The sequence below is a fragment of the Oncorhynchus clarkii genome, chromosome 20 (genome assembly GCF_045791955.1).
Source record: "Oncorhynchus clarkii lewisi isolate Uvic-CL-2024 chromosome 20, UVic_Ocla_1.0, whole genome shotgun sequence".
In the NCBI taxonomy this organism is placed as follows: domain Eukaryota; kingdom Metazoa; phylum Chordata; class Actinopteri; order Salmoniformes; family Salmonidae; genus Oncorhynchus; species Oncorhynchus clarkii.
In genome coordinates this window covers 8,218,441-8,235,325 of record NC_092166.1, presented here as the reverse complement: position 1 = coordinate 8,235,325, position 16,885 = coordinate 8,218,441, and the positions used below count along the sequence as shown (strand labels likewise).

General features: G+C 43.5%; 1 protein-coding gene across 2 annotated transcripts; it reads left to right on the top strand.

Annotated features, from left to right (window-relative positions):
- Positions 1–3,610: 3,610 nt before the first annotated feature.
- Positions 3,611–14,951, top strand: LOC139375829 (WW domain-containing adapter protein with coiled-coil-like). 2 transcript variants are annotated; one of them, XM_071117728.1, is made up of 13 exons: positions 3,611–3,910; positions 4,164–4,197; positions 4,946–5,132; positions 5,896–5,975; positions 6,804–6,919; positions 7,217–7,311; positions 7,692–7,952; positions 9,369–9,491; positions 10,507–10,658; positions 10,855–10,940; positions 11,541–11,721; positions 13,067–13,194; positions 13,283–14,951. In XM_071117728.1, the coding sequence occupies exons 1-13, from the start codon at positions 3,870–3,872 to the stop codon at positions 13,350–13,352; spliced, it is 1,554 nt and encodes a 517-aa protein (XP_070973829.1). In that variant the 5' UTR covers positions 3,611–3,869; the 3' UTR covers positions 13,353–14,951. The 2 variants fall into 2 exon arrangements, with proteins under 2 accessions (XP_070973829.1, XP_070973830.1); XM_071117729.1 differs by having other exon boundaries at positions 3,636–3,910; positions 11,544–11,721.
- The last annotated feature ends 1,934 nt before the right edge of the window (positions 14,952–16,885 follow it).

Genomic DNA, 16,885 nt, shown 5'->3' with positions numbered 1-16,885 from the left:
TATTTGTTCTATCCAAATCTACCATTTATATGCATATCCTAGTTTCTGGGCCTGAGTAACAGGCAGTTTACTTTGGGAACGTTTCTCATCCAGGCATCAAAAAACTGCCACCAAGCATACATTAAACTCCCTGTTCGAAGACTGACAATCACATGATTTCATTTAGGATTTTGCAGTGTGACAGGTTTTTGTGAGAGACAATTTTCATCAAAAGCAGCATTGGTTTGTTCGTTTCTGTGCGAGATTATTACTGTAAAAGGAGTATAAACAGGAGAACGGTTGACAGTTAAAGGAGTATAAACAGGAGAAGGGTTGAGAGTTAAAGGAGTATAAACAGGAGAAGGGATCAGAGTTAAAGGTTAGGTGGAGAGTTATGGGAGAGTGGGAATATTCAGTGTCACTTTATGTTAGCGTTGACATCAATTGTAGCCAAACTGAAACATTACCCATTGGGGTGAAATGAATTATCTTAATGCTGAAAACGGTCTGCCATGATTTCACTCTGTATAGAATAAATAATATCCCTTTAAAACAAAGCTTTGCCTCAGATAGGTAATAGTGACATAGTCAATGGATAAACAGTGTGGGGACACTTGTATTCCTGTACAAAATCTTTCTGTCTCTATATCCAATCCTTTTTCCAAACCAGATTCAGGCTGTGACGGTGGGGGTACTATTACAGTACATCACAGACGATGTACATCTGTCCTATTCATTATTATAGTAGTAGGTCATAGCGTGTAGTTGTGGAAATGCAAGAGGGATGTGCACACTGTGCACACCGCAGCAAAAAGTGTAGTCCCTCCCCGTTTCAGCCTGAGTTGGTTCCTAGTGAATACTACCCAGTGCATCCCTCTTGCGTTTTCATAACTACACACTATGACATATTGTAATTGTACATGATAAACATTCTCAGATATCATTAGTATATCATAACTGTAGCATTGCTGTGATATCACAGTAGATAAAGCCAGTTTCACCTTGACCAGTTGGTGGAATCTCCTTTGCATGATCACCTTTTTTAGAAACGCAATGTCCTCATTTCTGTCCATTATAGGTTTCATCCCAGAGATCACCAAGGACAGCAGTTCAAACACACGTGAAGCAAAGGAGAGAAGAGTTACACACGAACACACACACTCCTCTCCCTCCATTTACAAGAGAGTCAGTGGGAGGGTCATAAATAACCCGTCAGAGCAGAGGACAAGGTCAGGGGTCATGAGGGAGGAGTCAAAAGGTGTCAGAGGTCAAACCAAGGGTGTGGTGAAAACATCAGCTAGGAGAGCCCATGTAAGGTATTCCCAAACATACCATCTTATGACATCTACATGTCAGTATGCCAAATTAGTCTTCAATGTCTTCCTTTACACACACTGGTCTAGTCTGACTTTCAAGGTAAATATTAATGCTGTGCAGGTCACAGGTCACTCCATCACAAAAACACTCTCCTCCAAACGTACCTATTGGTCCAGTGGAAAGACTCAGCAATACACCTTGTCTGTGGAAAGATAGCTTGGTGAGAATGTTGATATCTACATGCAGTAGTGACATTTGGCTGTATTCACTCATCCCTTTATTTTCTATCAAGGCAAGTATTTTCTTTCATTGTCAATTGGTATTAGATATGTACTGGTTGACCAACTTGGATAGTTGCATTGGCTGGCACGTCATTCCTAAACAAAAGACAACAGAATTATGATTTGACCTATTATCAGAGATGACATTTACTGGAGCATACGGTGAACCTGTCCTGTTCTGTGGAGTCTCAGCCTCAGATGTTTAATGAAGTGTCCGGCGATCTTAAAGGAGGAGAAAAATTAAAGGAAACAGCTGTCATCCGAAGTCGTGTTCCTTTGTATGGTATTGCTGCCACCAAGTGGATAAGATAGGCAATGACATGTTCTTTTTTAAACTTTTTTTTAAAAATTGAACCTTTATTTAACTAGGTAAGTCAGCTAAGAACAAATTATTATTTACAATTACGGCCTACCTCGGCCAAACCCGGACGACGCTGGGCCAATTGTACGCTGCCCTATGGGACATGTCCTGTTTTGAAGGTCTATTATTTTGTTTTGTGTGGTACCCGACTGATTTCAGATAGAAATGTGAGTTATAGATCTGTAACTCTAAGGCTGGGTTCACACAGGCAGCCCAATTCGGATATTTTTTTCACACTAATTGGTATTTTGACCAATCACATCAGATCTGTTTATACATCAGATCTTCTTCAGAGCTGATTGGTCAAAAGACCAATTAGTGAAGAAAAAAAGAACTACGCTGTCTGTGTAAGCGTAGCCTCATTGAAAGCAATTCTTTCTACAGTCCACATGGCGTCATGTCATTGAAGTGTACGTTCACTCTCACCCAATTATATAAGTCTTTGCTCTCACCATGGAATCATAGCTTTTCTGTCCTTCATATGGCATCATTGATTGATTGTACACTGAGACAGATCAATCAGCATCTGTGGAATACATGAAAGCAAGTATACAGGCTGAAGACCTATATTCCTAAAAAGCTGACTAACATGCAACTTAGTCCGTTTGTGACTTAAAGTTAACAATTAAAAGATAACTATTGTATTAGGTGGCCCCAAAAAATGACTCAATAATTTAAAGAGAATAGGAAAAACTAAGAAATGGTGCTTAATAAATCAGACTAGATGCATACTGTTCGTGTCTAAAGTGCTGAATTTGTCATTAATATTAATTAATTAGATTGTTTTTTAATTCTCTAGAGCAATAGGATTAAAATAATGGTAAATAAAGTTGCTGTCAATATGCAATTCAGCAAGCTCAGCACAGTCCAAATAAGGTAACACTCACCAGAGAGCAGGTGGGGGTCCATTTGAACAGCCACATGGAAACAGAATAGGAGACAAAAATACAGTAAAAGCAATGAGCCAGTCTGAACCAGACAGTATTAGCCCAATGCGACTATCACCAGTTTCCTTCCCCTTAAAAGTTTTCCAATCAGTTGTATATCGTTGGTTCCTTTAGACCTGGGTGGACTAGACCAGGCATTGGTAATCAATGCCAGATATAGGGATGGTCTGATGTCGCCTCATCATTAGTCCTATACAGACAGACAAGGATACAGAAATACAGCATTGGTCCTGATCAGTAGGTTATCCAGAACAGGGTCAATCAAAAAATAGGCTCTCCGGGCTGTGTTCTTACTGGTACCGAAGGGCCAGTGTATGTGGGCTTTTGTCTCAGCCTAGTGCTATGAAATTCAATTAACTTGCAATACTTTGATGAGTTATAATGGGTAGTACTGTGCACAGCCCATGGAAGAATGAAAAACACTAGGGTAGATAGAGACTAGGGGTTGGTTTATAATTCTGTCATGTTGCATTGGGCCCTTTGAGTTGTTTAACTTTAGACTATCCGACATACTGGGCAGGGGCAGGGAAAGTGCAAAGACCTATACTACCCTTTGTATCAATACTTTTTCAATCATCAAATGTCATCGGCCATGTGCATTCTCAGAGATGGGCTTTGTTGTTATTTCAACCACTGCAATTCGTCTGACTGCATTGCAAATAATTGATTAGCTGAAGGGTTTGCGAACCTTTTTCGACAAGGGAGTATCCCGGAAATAGCTAAGTGTGTGGAGGCGGGGCAGATTTCATTGCTACGCCTGTTTCCTTTCACTGGCACTGCACAGAAGAGATTGTGCAGTTTAGGCGAGAAAATAATGGACCAAAGGCCAACATAGCTATCCACTGTGCAAATCTAGTTGCTGGCCTTCCCAGCTGGCTAACTAATTACCAAGACATCACCAAGATAAATTAACTGAAGACGATAATACTATTTTGTTGTCAATAGTTCACCCCCTTCGCGCACACACACATCAACACGGCATTGATGGTAATGCATACAAGGAAACAACCGAGACTCAGCGATGGGTAAACGACAATACATTTTGTCACTTCTCTTTGACAGCTCTACCCTTCCCTTGACATAATAATGTTAGCTATGTAGCTAAGGTTTTCATTTATCTAGCTAGTTAGTTACAACTAGCGAACTACGTTGTCGCTAGGTAACTAACGTCAGTAGCTACAGTGGTTAACTAGTTAGCTAGTATAATATTTTTTTTGCAGCATCAACATTTCAAATGTGTGCCTATAGCTAGTTAACTTTCTTTTGTCTATATTTCAGGTGTACCGACCGAAGGGATTCACAACCCTATCAGGTAAAGCAAGTGAATATAGCACGTTAGCTAGCTACGTAGTTAGCAAGTGTGTTAGCTAGCTAACGTACGTTAACTCGTAAGCCATGCAGGCCTTTAGCTGGCTTTTAGTTTTGCAACTCAAAAGCCTTGGTTCAGGATTTGGCAAAATTACCTTAACGTGAGTGAACACAAGTTGGGCTACAACTAGTTAGTAAATTACCTAGCTAACTAATGCTGAACAATAACTTATAGTTAACCAACAAGCTAGCTGCCGACTGTATTTCCCTTGGCGTAACATTAGCCAGCTAGTCGTTAGCCAACCAACGTTAGCTAGCTATGTTTATTTTTACGCGATAGCTAGCTAACTTAAATACAGTCCTTGAGAGCCAGTTAGATAACCAATGGAGCATGACGATCTAATAGATTAGCGATCTATGTTGATGGTGTGAATACTGCACAAAGGATGGATGTAGTAACCATTGTAGTAACTCAAAATACGTAAAATGGCTCAAATTGCAGTACAAGAAATTGACAAATGTAGACAAAAAATAAGTGGGTTAAGGAAGCTAGTTAGCTAGCTGTGCAAGAAACAACGTTACAAACGGTTGTGCGTACATAGCTAGGCAGGAATGAAAAGTACAGCACAATAAATGTCAAGAGTAGGAAGTAGGCCTACAGTATCATATGTCAGTGGGTGGAAAGGTGTTCATCCATAAAGAAGAAACGTTGAATTGCTATGTTGACTGACACAATCCTATATGTATTGCAGACACACAAATCCCAGCCCAAGAGTCAATCTACCACCCTTCACCGTCACGATAAAATGCGAGATGGGTTGTCAGATCCTACACCACCCTACAAAATGCTCCGACACTCTGATGAAAGTCCAGTCAATAAGCACAGTGACGGACACAGCAAAACAAAAACATTTCACACACTCCGAGGCCAAGATGGTGGTAAGCCCAAAGAGAAAGAACCTAGCTAAATAACCTTTTCTCTGTATTTTGGTAATATTACTTAAATGTTTTTGCTTGTGTGCTCAGAGAAGCTTGCTTTTGATTAGCCAGTTCAGGTATCCTAGCCTGGTCCTAGATATGTTTATGCTGTTTAGCCTATTCCTGTCGGCCTTGTTATGCCAAACAACCCTAGGAGTTGGCTATACAGCACCACCATATCTGGGTCCAGGCTAGAAATAGCCTACATCAAACTGTTGATTTACACTGTAAATTGGGCTATTGAGAGCTCTTGGACTACTTCTGCATACCTGCTCAAAACATGCATGGCTACTTGTGTACAACAAGACGTTGAGTCTGTAAGGCCCAATTCATGACTGAAGATATCCACACAAAACTGTTGGTCAAGTCTATACACAGACATCAATGCAAGATTAACATGAAAGTTCTGTTGCTGAAGTTCCACAGGGGATTTTTTAAACTAGTTAACTCGACGTTGTCTTGTCAAATGAGAGAGTATTGTAGAATGACGAAACCGTAGTGCACCTAGGCTAGCTACATTACTATGATTATTTTGGGCACTAAAGTATACATTTTTGCCCTACTGTACCTTGGTGCTTCATGAAATGGAAAGCGGCTGTAAATTCCATGGTATTGCAAACATCTTTTGTTCAATGGATAGGGGGTAGCCTAACCTGTCATGTCTATGGTTGCTAATAGTGTGGTCTCCTTCGTAGATGTTCTCATCATATAATTTCTTTTAAAGGGACCAGCTGCTCTCCGCAAGAGAATTCTCACAACCACAGCTCCAACTCGCACTCAAATCAAAGCAAGGCGTCAGACACAGTAAGATACCTCGTTGTACTTGAACCAGTGATTTCTGAAAGTAGGCATCCACCAGGCTGGGGTTCGAACATGGGTCTCTAAGCCACAGGACAAGCTCTGCTTGTTTACAGTTCAGTTTTGTGTGACAAATTATGTCAATCGGCTCTGTCGGGATGTTGTGTAAAGGATGATTATTCTCTGGTGTTTGTCTCCATCCATCCTCATGATAATCTGTCTATCAAGAGACACTTTTTTTCAGCTCACAAGAGTTTTTTTTTTTGTTGCCTACATTCACAACCAGAAACAAACCCCTCCTCTCATCTGCAGAGAAACAGTGGACTAGAGTTACTTTTGCATTGAGTTATCAGCCCCTGGAACTGAAGGGTTAGCTCAGCATACACTTGTGTCAAGAAATTACCGGATGAATGGACCTGAAGCGGCCCAGTAGCCAAGTATCACTGCTAGCCTTGTTGGGCACATCCTCATAGCCCCAGCTGTAAATCTGTCCTCTATATAGGCAGGGTAACACAGATATGCAGAGTTTCAGAATATAGACATGCACCCTGACAACCACATTTGACTGAGGCCGACTAGCTTAAATAGTGTGCAGGATCAGCAAGTCGAATCAATCAATTATTGAGCAAGTCAAATCAAGTTATTAGTCACAGGTGACCTTACAGTGAAATGCTTACTTACAAGCCCCTGTATCTCCTACACCGGTTTTCACATTAGAATCTGATTACTAGCCGCTAGCCTTTATCCTGATTTTCCAAATGTAGGCCTACTTGAACCCACAACCTACGCTAGTGTTAAGTTAGTTGACCTTTATGTTGTGCCTTCTTCCCTCAGCCTCACGAGCCTGCAGACGACTGGTCGGAGCACATCAGCTCCTCGGGCAAGAAGTACTACTACAACTGCAGGACTGAGGTCTCTCAGTGGGAGAAGCCCAAAGACTGGCTGGAGAGGTAAGGCCTCGACCAATGGAAAAACAATGTCTCACTCATAAACATCATACTCTTCTTCTCTTTCGCTTAAACTCTTCCGTTTCTACCTTAAATCGCAATACAGTCCAATATGGCCCAATATTCCCTATTTCTGAACCTCATCGATTGAACATGCTGAAAGGTCCCATAACTTAGATTGGTAGAGTACAGGTTCTGACATTAACACTCCCATACTGAATTCAACCAGCAGTTACACTGTTTAATAATGGAACGTAATCCCGACAATGACCTTCAGTTTCTGTATTTCGTTGTGTCCAGAGAGCAAAGGCAAAAAGACCCATCTAAGAGAGAGTCCAACACGTTCCCTAAAGACCGGGACTACAGACGAGAGTCTGTGGACACAGCCACCACAAGTAAGTATGAAATCTACAGAGGGGGGTCGTTTATGGGAGTTGCTGTCTAAGATTCAGATACACTAACCACATCTGGATTTTGATGTTTGCCTCTTTAAATAAAACTTTTTTGTTGTTATAGTATGGCTATACCTTTGTGAAATGTGAAATCATCTACTGTCTTAGAATTTGGCCGCGTGTCGATGGTAAGAAGTGACTTATTTCCTCGTCCTTCCTCTGCACTGATCTGAAAAGACTTGACAACTGTATGCGTTATGGCGATCACCTTTTCAATGAACAAAATGGAGATGGGTACAGCAAGTCAGTCTGAACCACAGAGAGGTGCATCCTGTCTATCAAGCCAGAGTCTCTTCAGTCCTGTTCTTCCTTTCCCTCCACAGAGAGTACTTCAGGGGACAAGTCGTCCTCCAACACTGCTCCTTCCCAGTCATCTTCCTCCACCAATCCGGGCCTGAACCAAGCCTCTGGCTCTAACCCCACCCCCTCCTCTTCCTCCTCCATGGTCCCCGTGTCCCCCTCTGTCCAATCTCAGGCCTCGGGCCTGCTCCATGACCCCGCCCTCCTGCGGCAGCTCCTGCCAGCGCTGCAGGCCACCCTACAGATGAGCAATGGCAGCATGGACATGGCCAAGATCAATGAGGGTGAGTCGCCCAACACCACATTTCTCCTTCTTGAGCTTTAGCAGACCTGGGTCCAAATAAGCTCTGCCTGAAAATATGACTTGGGGTTCAAAGGTCAACTCTGGAGTATGGTGTGATCGTTGTAACTTGATGCAGCATAGGTATTGAAAAAAGCCTTTGCTATACTGAAATGTGAAACACAAATTTGGATTTTCTTATGTCTGAAGTGATCATATTACAACAGAGCCAGTAGGTTTGGCTTCAGAAGGGTCTTTTCATAGCAGGTTAGGAGAACAAAAGCTGCAGGTTAGGAGAAGCTAAAAGACTACAGTTGTCCGCGACTCGAACACGCACAACTGTCGGTCCCTAGCTGTACACCATCTAGCCGAACACGCAACTGTCGGTCCCTAGCTGTACACCATCTAGCCGAGCACGCATCTGTCGGTCCCTAGCTATACACCATCTAGCCGAACATGCATCTGTCAGTCCCTAGCTGTACACCATCTAGCCGAACATGCATCTGTCGGTCCCTAGCTGTACGCCATCTAGCCGAGCACGCATCTGTCGGTCCCTAGCTATACACCATCTAGCCGAACATGCATCTGTCGGTCCCTAGCTGTACGCCATCTAGCCGAGCACGCATCTGTCGGTCCCTAGCTATACACCATCTAGCCGAACATGCATCTGTCGGTCCCTAGCTGTACGCCATCTAGCCGAGCACGCATCTGTCGGTACCTAGCTATACACCATCTAGCCGAACATGCATCTGTCGGTCCCTAGCTGTACACCATCTAGCCGAACATGCATCTGTCGGTCCCTAGCTGTACACCATCTAGCCGAACATGCATCTGTCGGTCCCTAGCTGTACACTGTCTAGGCCACAATCGTTTTGATCCTCAGTCTGATATTTCAGAAGACATCTCATTGGGTTTGATTTCTAAAGTTTCTGTTACTCAGACAGGAGCAGATATTGAATAGGCTTAATTCACCATATCGAGATAAAAGGAGTAACTCAATTGAGGGAAGGGGTTTGTGGGTCCTATTCTTGTGCATGGGCGACCCTGAGAAAACCGCTTCTCGTCGACCACATGAGTTGTGAATATAAAATCGTCTCATTAAACTACCCATTCAATTACAGTTTTGCGTAGCCTAAATCCCTCAAACTCAACTCTGGACCTCAAAGCCAGTTCTACTGATTTGTCTCATTGTTCCCCTCGTAGGGTAAAAGTCCAATATCATGTCTGCTCACCTCTTTTCTACAGTTGATTATTGAATAATGCTGCCATTTTGAAAATCACTGTCATTCAACAACCCGTCTCTCTTGATATTCATGTATGGACTGGTTGGTCTGTGTGTGTTGCATACATGACACGCATATGGGTGCCTGTATCTGTGTGTGTGTTTCTCATTGTCCTGTGTGTTGTGTTTCTCCTCTAGTCCTCGCGGCTGCTGTTACCCAAGCTTCCTTGCAGTCTATGCTTCATAAACTCCTCACTGCTGGACCGTCTGCTTTCAACATCACTGCTCTTCTTTCCCAAGCTGCTCAACACTCCAACCAAGGTATGGCTGCTGTCACACGTCATCACCTTTTTTTGATGTCTCTCTCTCTCTCTCTCTCTCTCTCTCTCTCTGTTAGAATGGTTTTTCATTCCAGTGTCTCCTGGTTGATGTACTAGGATATATAGAATTTTCAGCTTAGCTGTTATTGTTGGGAGGATCCTCCTATTGGATATTTTCAGGGTAGCTGTTATTGTTGGGAGGATTCACCTATTGGATATTTTCAGGGTAGCTGTTATTGTTGGGAGGATTCTCCTATTGGATATTTTCAGGGTAGCTGTTATTGTTGGGAGGATTCTCCTATTGGATATTTTCAGGGTAGCTGTTATTGTTGGGAGGATTCTCCTATTGGATATTTTCAGGGTAGCTGTTATTGTTGGGAGGATTCTCCTATTGGATATTTTCAGGGTAGCTGTTATTGTTGGGAGGATTCTCCTATTGGATATTTTCAGGGTAGCTGTTATTGTTGGGAGGATTCTCCTATTGGATATTTTCAGGGTAGCTGTTATTGTTGGGAGGATTCTCCTATTGGATATTTTCAGGGTAGCTGTTATTGTTGGGAGGATTCTCCTATTGGATATTTTCAGGGTAGCTGTTATTGTTGGGAGGATTCTCCTATTGGATATTTTCAGGGTAGCTGTTATTGTTGGGAGGATTCTGCTATTGGATATTTTCAGGGTAGCTGTTATTGTTGAAATCTTTAACTGAAGATTTGACCAATGTCTTTCAAGAAGATGTATGGGCATCGTTCAGTTCAGGGCAACGTCTGCTAGTTTTTGTTGAATATTCTATCAAATTTGGCTATGGATGTATTTAACCAGGGTAGTCCTCTAAGCAACGATAGCCACTGCTTTTCATTAACGTTTTGGATGCATAAGAAAAAAGCGATCTTTAGAATGACTCATGTCTTTATAGACATTTATAATGTAGTTATACCCTTTGTGTATGTGAGATTAAGGCTGTTCTTATTAAAAAATAGTACCTTTGTCTTATTCGCCTCCTGGACACAAACCAATAGCGGCCCTGCAGGCAAGTCAGTCGCCCATTTCACTAACGTCGGACGCCTCCTCGCCCCGCTCATACGTGTCGCCCAGGAATGGCACGCCCCAGACCAACCTCCTTACCCAGAAACCCCTGCTCAGTATGCCACCCGCCACCTCCCAACCAAAGGTCAGCACCTCCACGGAAACTCTAAACTTGTCCAATGATATTGTGTTATGATCGAGGTGTATGGTTTTGTCATTTTAACCCTGTGATCTGTGTTTGTCTTTCTCCCCACCACCTCACCATTATTTTCTGTCCTCTACTCTCTTCTCCTTCCCTCTTGCTTGCTTTTAATTGTCTTTCTTATTTTGTCCCTCTGCAGGTTACCCCAGTGAAACCAGGACCAGTTTCTCAGCAGGCTTCAGCAGAGAAACGTCCAGAGGACCCCCGAACTCTCCAACAGCGGAGGTACATAACGAACACATTAGAGGCTGCTGCCCTGTGTACATAGACTTGAAATCACTTGCAACTTGAATAATATTTACGTATTCTGCATTACTCATCTCATATGTATATACTGTATTCTATTCTACTGTATCTTAGTCTATGCCGCTCTGACATTGTTCATCCATATATATATTTTAAATTCCTTTACTTAGATTTGTGTATTGTTGTGAAATTGTTAGATATTACTGCAGTGTCGGAGCTAGAAACACAAGCATTTCGCTACACTCGCAATAACATCTGCCAAACACGTGTAGGTGACCAATAAAATTTGATTTGTTGAATGGTTCTTAGTAGACACGGAGCATTACTTGTATGCCTCCACAATATACACAGCCTTATGAAATGGAAGTACAGCAATCCCGTTTTGTACCCTTGTCAGAAGAATAGTATCACTGGATGAGTGTGGACAAATGTCCTTATTCCTAATGTCACCTACCTCTGTGTCCCTGACCTAGTTGAGATGTACTTGTCTATGTCTGGAAGGGTTGTGTGTGTATATAGAAGACCTGTCTGTCTGTCCCCCCCCGGTCCTTATACTTCTCTGCTGTCTCTCTCGTCCAGCAGTCAGGGGAGTCCGCCACCAGGACCTAACAGCAACTCCACCGGCGGCCACTCTGTTCCCAACGCTGCCTCAGGCCTCACCAGCGCTCCCGGCTCCTTCACCCCCTCGCTGGCCTCTCACTTTGACGAGAACCTCGTCAGGCACATCCAGAACTGGCCCGCAGAGCACATCGAGAAGCAGGTAGGACCTCCACTGTGAAGTGGGGACAATGGGTTTTGCTCATTCAATGTGGAGTTAGTTGTTTAGAAAGGAATTTGTGCGTTCAACTCAAAACAGTTTCTAGTAGATGGTAGAATAAGGTATTTGGGTGCATAATGGGGTGAACGTCGAGTTAGTCGTTTTTCTGTCTGGATGTCTGTCAACTGTATGACTAATGGGATAAATAGTCTATCAAAATACTACCACACTGTTTTGCTATAACCGTGATACACAGAAGCTGCTACTGTTGAATTACGACTTGGACTAGTCATGCCTTGATGGTAGTAGGATATATGCATGTAATCCATTTGTGTGCATATTATTACGAAACAGCAGTTTTTTTTTATTGCATTTAGTGTAGACGGCACTATCATACAATCAAATGTTGTACCCTTAGATGGCAGTAGCTACACATCCAAGGCCACCCAGGCCATTTCCTGTTTGAAGTTGATAAAAGAGAGGGCGTGGCTAAGCTCACTGTTTGGTTTGGGATGCCATGTGGTGGTTTGATACTGTTTGGTTTGGGATGCCATGTGGTGGTTTGATACTGTTTGGTTTGGGATGCCATGTGGTGGTTGGATTCTGTTTGGTTTGGGATGCCTTGTGGTGGTTGGATTCTGTTTGGTTTGGGATGCCTTGTGGTGGTTGGATTCTGTTTGGTTTGGGATGCCTTGTGGTGGTTGGATTCTGTTTGGTTTGGGATGCCATGTGGTGGTTGGATTTTGTTTGGTTTGGGATGCCTTGTGGTGGTTGGATTCTGTTTGGTTTGGGATGCCTTGTGGTGGTTGGATTCTGTTTGGTTTGGGATGCCTTGTGGTGGTTGGATTCTGTTTGGTTTGGGATGCCTTGTGGTGGTTGGATTCTGTTTGGTTTGGGATGCCATGTGGTGGATGGATTCTGTTTGGTGTGCTGCTGCTAATGGAGACCTGGTGGACAGATGAGAGACCCTAATCCTTTTTAGTTCTAGTCAATATTTAGCCCTCGCCTCTACTATAAAGAGCTGAACCACCAAACAACGCTGCCGCTGGCTGGTCAGAAAGCGGGAGAGTAAGCCTCGGGGCACACAGACAAGACATGCCCACTTAAACTTTTGTACACATTTATAGCCGGTTATGGAACCATTAGGTAGGCCAAGGACTCTAGGCAGGAGCCTTCTTGGTACTCTGACTAACCAGTACTAAAATACATTTCTGATAAATATTTCCTTCTGAAGATGGCCAATTAAAACTTTAAAAGTGTTTTTCTCTGAAATTTGACCTCAATGCTTTAAAGTTCATGATGTGTATTTTGATGCAACCCCTCACCCGGTTCTGTCTTTCTCTTTCAGGCAGCACGGTTACGGGAGGATGCCCACAACATGGGCAGTCTCTACATGTCTGAGATCTGCACCGAACTCAAAAACCTCCGATCTTTAGTCAGAGTGTGTGAGATCCAGGCCACGCTGCGGGAACAGAGGTGAGAACAGGACAAACACACACACACACTAGGAATGCATCTTCACGATACATTTTTTATTTTCTTAAAACTGTCCATTTTCTCCCAGAATACTGTTCCTGAGACAGCAGAGCAAAGAACTGGACAAGCTGAAGAACCAGAACTCTTACATGGTCTGAGAAGCTGTGTGGGAGATGAGACGGTGAACCGCTTTAGGCTGCGGACGAAGCCTGCGACGCGGTCCTCTGTGCCCCAGTCTGAACACGTCCGTACCGTCATGAACCAGAGGGCGTCTGAGGATACGGACAAGAGACTGGGCCTGTTGAAGACGTCATGGGTTACGCAATGAAGCGTACCACTGCCCAAGCCCCTGAAAAAGTGTAGATTTTGTCTAGGCATCCAAGATGTAAATTGTTCTATGAAACCGCAGGCTAAAATAATACAGAAGCCGTGTTGAGCTTTTCATGGACACCCAAACCAGTGGATTCTGAGAAACCTACAGGTCATACCTTTTTTGTTACCTGATCAACTCGGCTGGCGTCCTTTTGGATTTGAGAAACTGTTGGACTGTGTTTGTTGCGGTTGATAGCCAGTTTTGGTTTGGGAATGCATCTTTTTCTCCTCAGACTTGTGGCTTAACTGAAGTTGAGAGGGAACTGAAGGGACTCCGATTGACTTGAGATGTATGAATCGCCAACTGATTCCAGGAAGACTCAAAACGCCAACACTTCTTCAGCATCGACTTGAAGTGGTGCGTCACATTGCAGATAGGATATCGAACAGCCCACAGGTTAACAGCATATTCTTAAAAGCCAACTTTGATTCCTTCCAGACTCATACAGTTGCTTCTATTCAGTGAGGAATCCTGAATTTAGCAGTCCCAGTTCGCTGAGTACTTTTTAAAATGTGAGCCGACAAAGATTCTTAGCTGCTTGACATGAGTTGTCTATGACGGTCCACGCTCCCTCCCCCCTGGATGGGAATAGTCTGTAGACTTAGTTACCTGTGACCCCTCTTACGTTGGGCCAGGATACTTCTCAGAACATACTGTCCCATGGCGTAACCTTTAGGTCACCTCCCAGTCCCTATCACGAACCCCCAATGGGATCATGCGATAAAGGGCAACGTTCTCGTCGTCCATGACCTCTGCATCAGAACCCCCCCTTTGATCTGTACTTGATCATTTTCCCCCTCTTCTGCTGAACGTTTGATGTTTTTTTTGTTTTGTAAGCTTGTCTGTTGTTTTCTTCTTGAGTAATTAATTCCTTATGTGCAGTTTCTCTCGAGATTGTGAAAAAAGGGTCTTTATTTTCACGTGGTTATGTAAAACCTAAATTATTGTTGCACATTATTCATTGCGTTCTTGTGAAGATGATGGAAGAGAGGGTGGAGATGATCTTATGTTCATGGGACTCACCTTTCTCTTGGCTATACCAGCTAATCCAGTACAGCACTAGTTAAATGGAGTCCGTAGTTAACGTTCGCTACATTTGTCTTACTGAAGTTAAACTTTTTTTTAGGCCTCAGTAATTAAACGTAACTATTTTACACAACAATGCTGTCTCACTCTTTCATATCCACAGACTTAGCTACTCCATCCTCAGACTTCTCCGATCAATCAGTGACATACTGTACCGGCCAAAACTTTGGTCTTCAGAACTGGAGAACTCACTTATCCGATAGTTGGGGATTAGAGGTTTTTGTGAGGATGGGGCGACCATAGCTTTGTATATTATTTCTTAAAAGTATATGAGAATAAAATACATTATTCTACCACATCTTTTGATATTCTCATTTTTGCCTGTTGGCGATCACTTATCACTTTTATACTGACGTTGCATTGTTCCAGAGATGGTGACTGAAAAACAACACTGCCTTGCCTCCAACTGACAATGCACAATGTCACTTGTATTACTGTACAGTGTAAACATGTTTGTCATTCAAATGTGATTGCTGCATTAATTCAGCATATTGGTAATGCTGCAAAGTGCATAAGAAGCACAGTTGTGCCAGTTTAAAATGACATGACGCTCAATTGATCCCTTCGTTGGACACAAGATGGCAATATTGAGCTAGCAATAGCAATGACCTTGTCTTTCATTGTCTCCTAGATTCCCTTGGAGGCTTTTAATTTACACTGAACAAAAATATAAATGCAACATGTAAAGTGTTGGTCCAATGTTTCATGAGCTGAAAAACACAAAAAGCATATTTTATTCAAATGTTGTGCACAAATTTTACATCCCTGTTAGTGAGCATTTCTCCTTTGCCAAGATAATTAAATCCACCTGACAAGTTTGGCATATCAAGAAGCTCATTACACAGGTGCTCCTTACGCTGGGGACAATAAAAGGCCACTATAAAATGTATGGTTCTGTCACACAAGACTGCCACAGATGTCTCAAATTTTGAGGGAACGTACAATTGGCATGCTGACTGAAGGAATGTTGTTTTAGAGAATTTGGCAGTACGTCCAACTGTCCTCACAACCGCAGACCACGTGTAACCACGCCATCCCAGGACGTTCACATCTGTCTTCCTTACCTGCAGGATCGTCTGAAACCATCCACCCGGACAGCTGATGAAACTGGGTTTGCACAACCTGAAGAATTTCTGTACACTGTCAGAAACCGTCTCAGTGAAGCTCACCTGCGTGCTCGTCGTCCTCAACAGGGTCTTGACCAGTTTGGCGTTGTAGCCACTGGCATGCTGGAGAAGTGCTCTTCACGGATGAATCCCGGTTTCAACTGTACCGGGAAGATGGGAGACGGTGTTTATGGTGTGTGGGAGAGCGGTTTCCTGATGTCAACGTTGTGAACAGAGTGCCCCGTGGTGGGGTTATGGTATGGGCAGGCATTAGCTACGGACAACGATCCTGAGGCCCCTTGACGTGCCATTCATCCACCACCACCTCATGTTTGAGTTTGATAATGCATGGTCCCATGTCGCAAGGATCTGTACACAATACCTGGAAGCTGAAAATGTCCTAGCTCTTCCATGGCCTGCATACTCACCAGACATGTCACCCATTGACATGTTTGGGATGCTCTGAATCGATGTGTACGACAGCGTGTTCCAGTTCCTGCCAATATTCAACAACTTCGCACAGCATATCTGTATTCCCAGTGAGGTGAAATCCATAGATGTTGGGCTTAATGAATTTAATTGTTGCATGTTGCGTTTACATTTTTGTTCGGTGAAAATGTTGCGTATTTTGTTATTTTGTTTAATTTATCAAATTGGTAGTTAGTCTTGTCCCATCGCTGCAACTCCCGTACAGACTTAGAGGTGAAGGTCGAGAGCCATGCGTCTTCCGAAACACCACCCTGCCAAGCCGCGCTGCTTGCGTAACCCGGAAGCCAGCTGTACCAATCTGTCGGCGGTAACACCATACAACTGGCGACCGAAGTCAGCCTGCAGGTGCCCGGCCCCCCACAAGGAGACGCTAGAGTGCGATGGGACAAGGACGTCCCAGCCGGGCAAACCCTCCCCTAACGCTGGGCCAATTGTGCGCCACTTCATGGGTCTCCCGGTCACGGCCGGTTGCGACAGAGCCTGGGACTAACCCGGGCCTATAGTGATACCTCTAGTACTATGTAGTGCCTTAGACCGCTGCTCCACTCGGGAGGACCACATTTTGCATAGTTACTGAAGAGACTTGATTCCTGCTCTTTCACTGCTGATTTCCATCTGATTAAACTGTGAGCTCATC

Excerpts from the sequence above, each read along its gene's own strand:
- LOC139375829 (XM_071117728.1), top strand. The coding sequence starts at position 3,870 with ATGGTAATGCATACAAGGAAACAACCGAGACTCAGCGATGG. Across the intron at positions 7,312-7,691 it reads TGTGGACACAGCCACCACAA|AGAGTACTTCAGGGGACAAG; the intron begins GTAAGTATGAAA and ends TTCCCTCCACAG. Across the intron at positions 10,941-11,540 it reads CGAACTCTCCAACAGCGGAG|CAGTCAGGGGAGTCCGCCAC; the intron begins GTACATAACGAA and ends TCTCTCGTCCAG.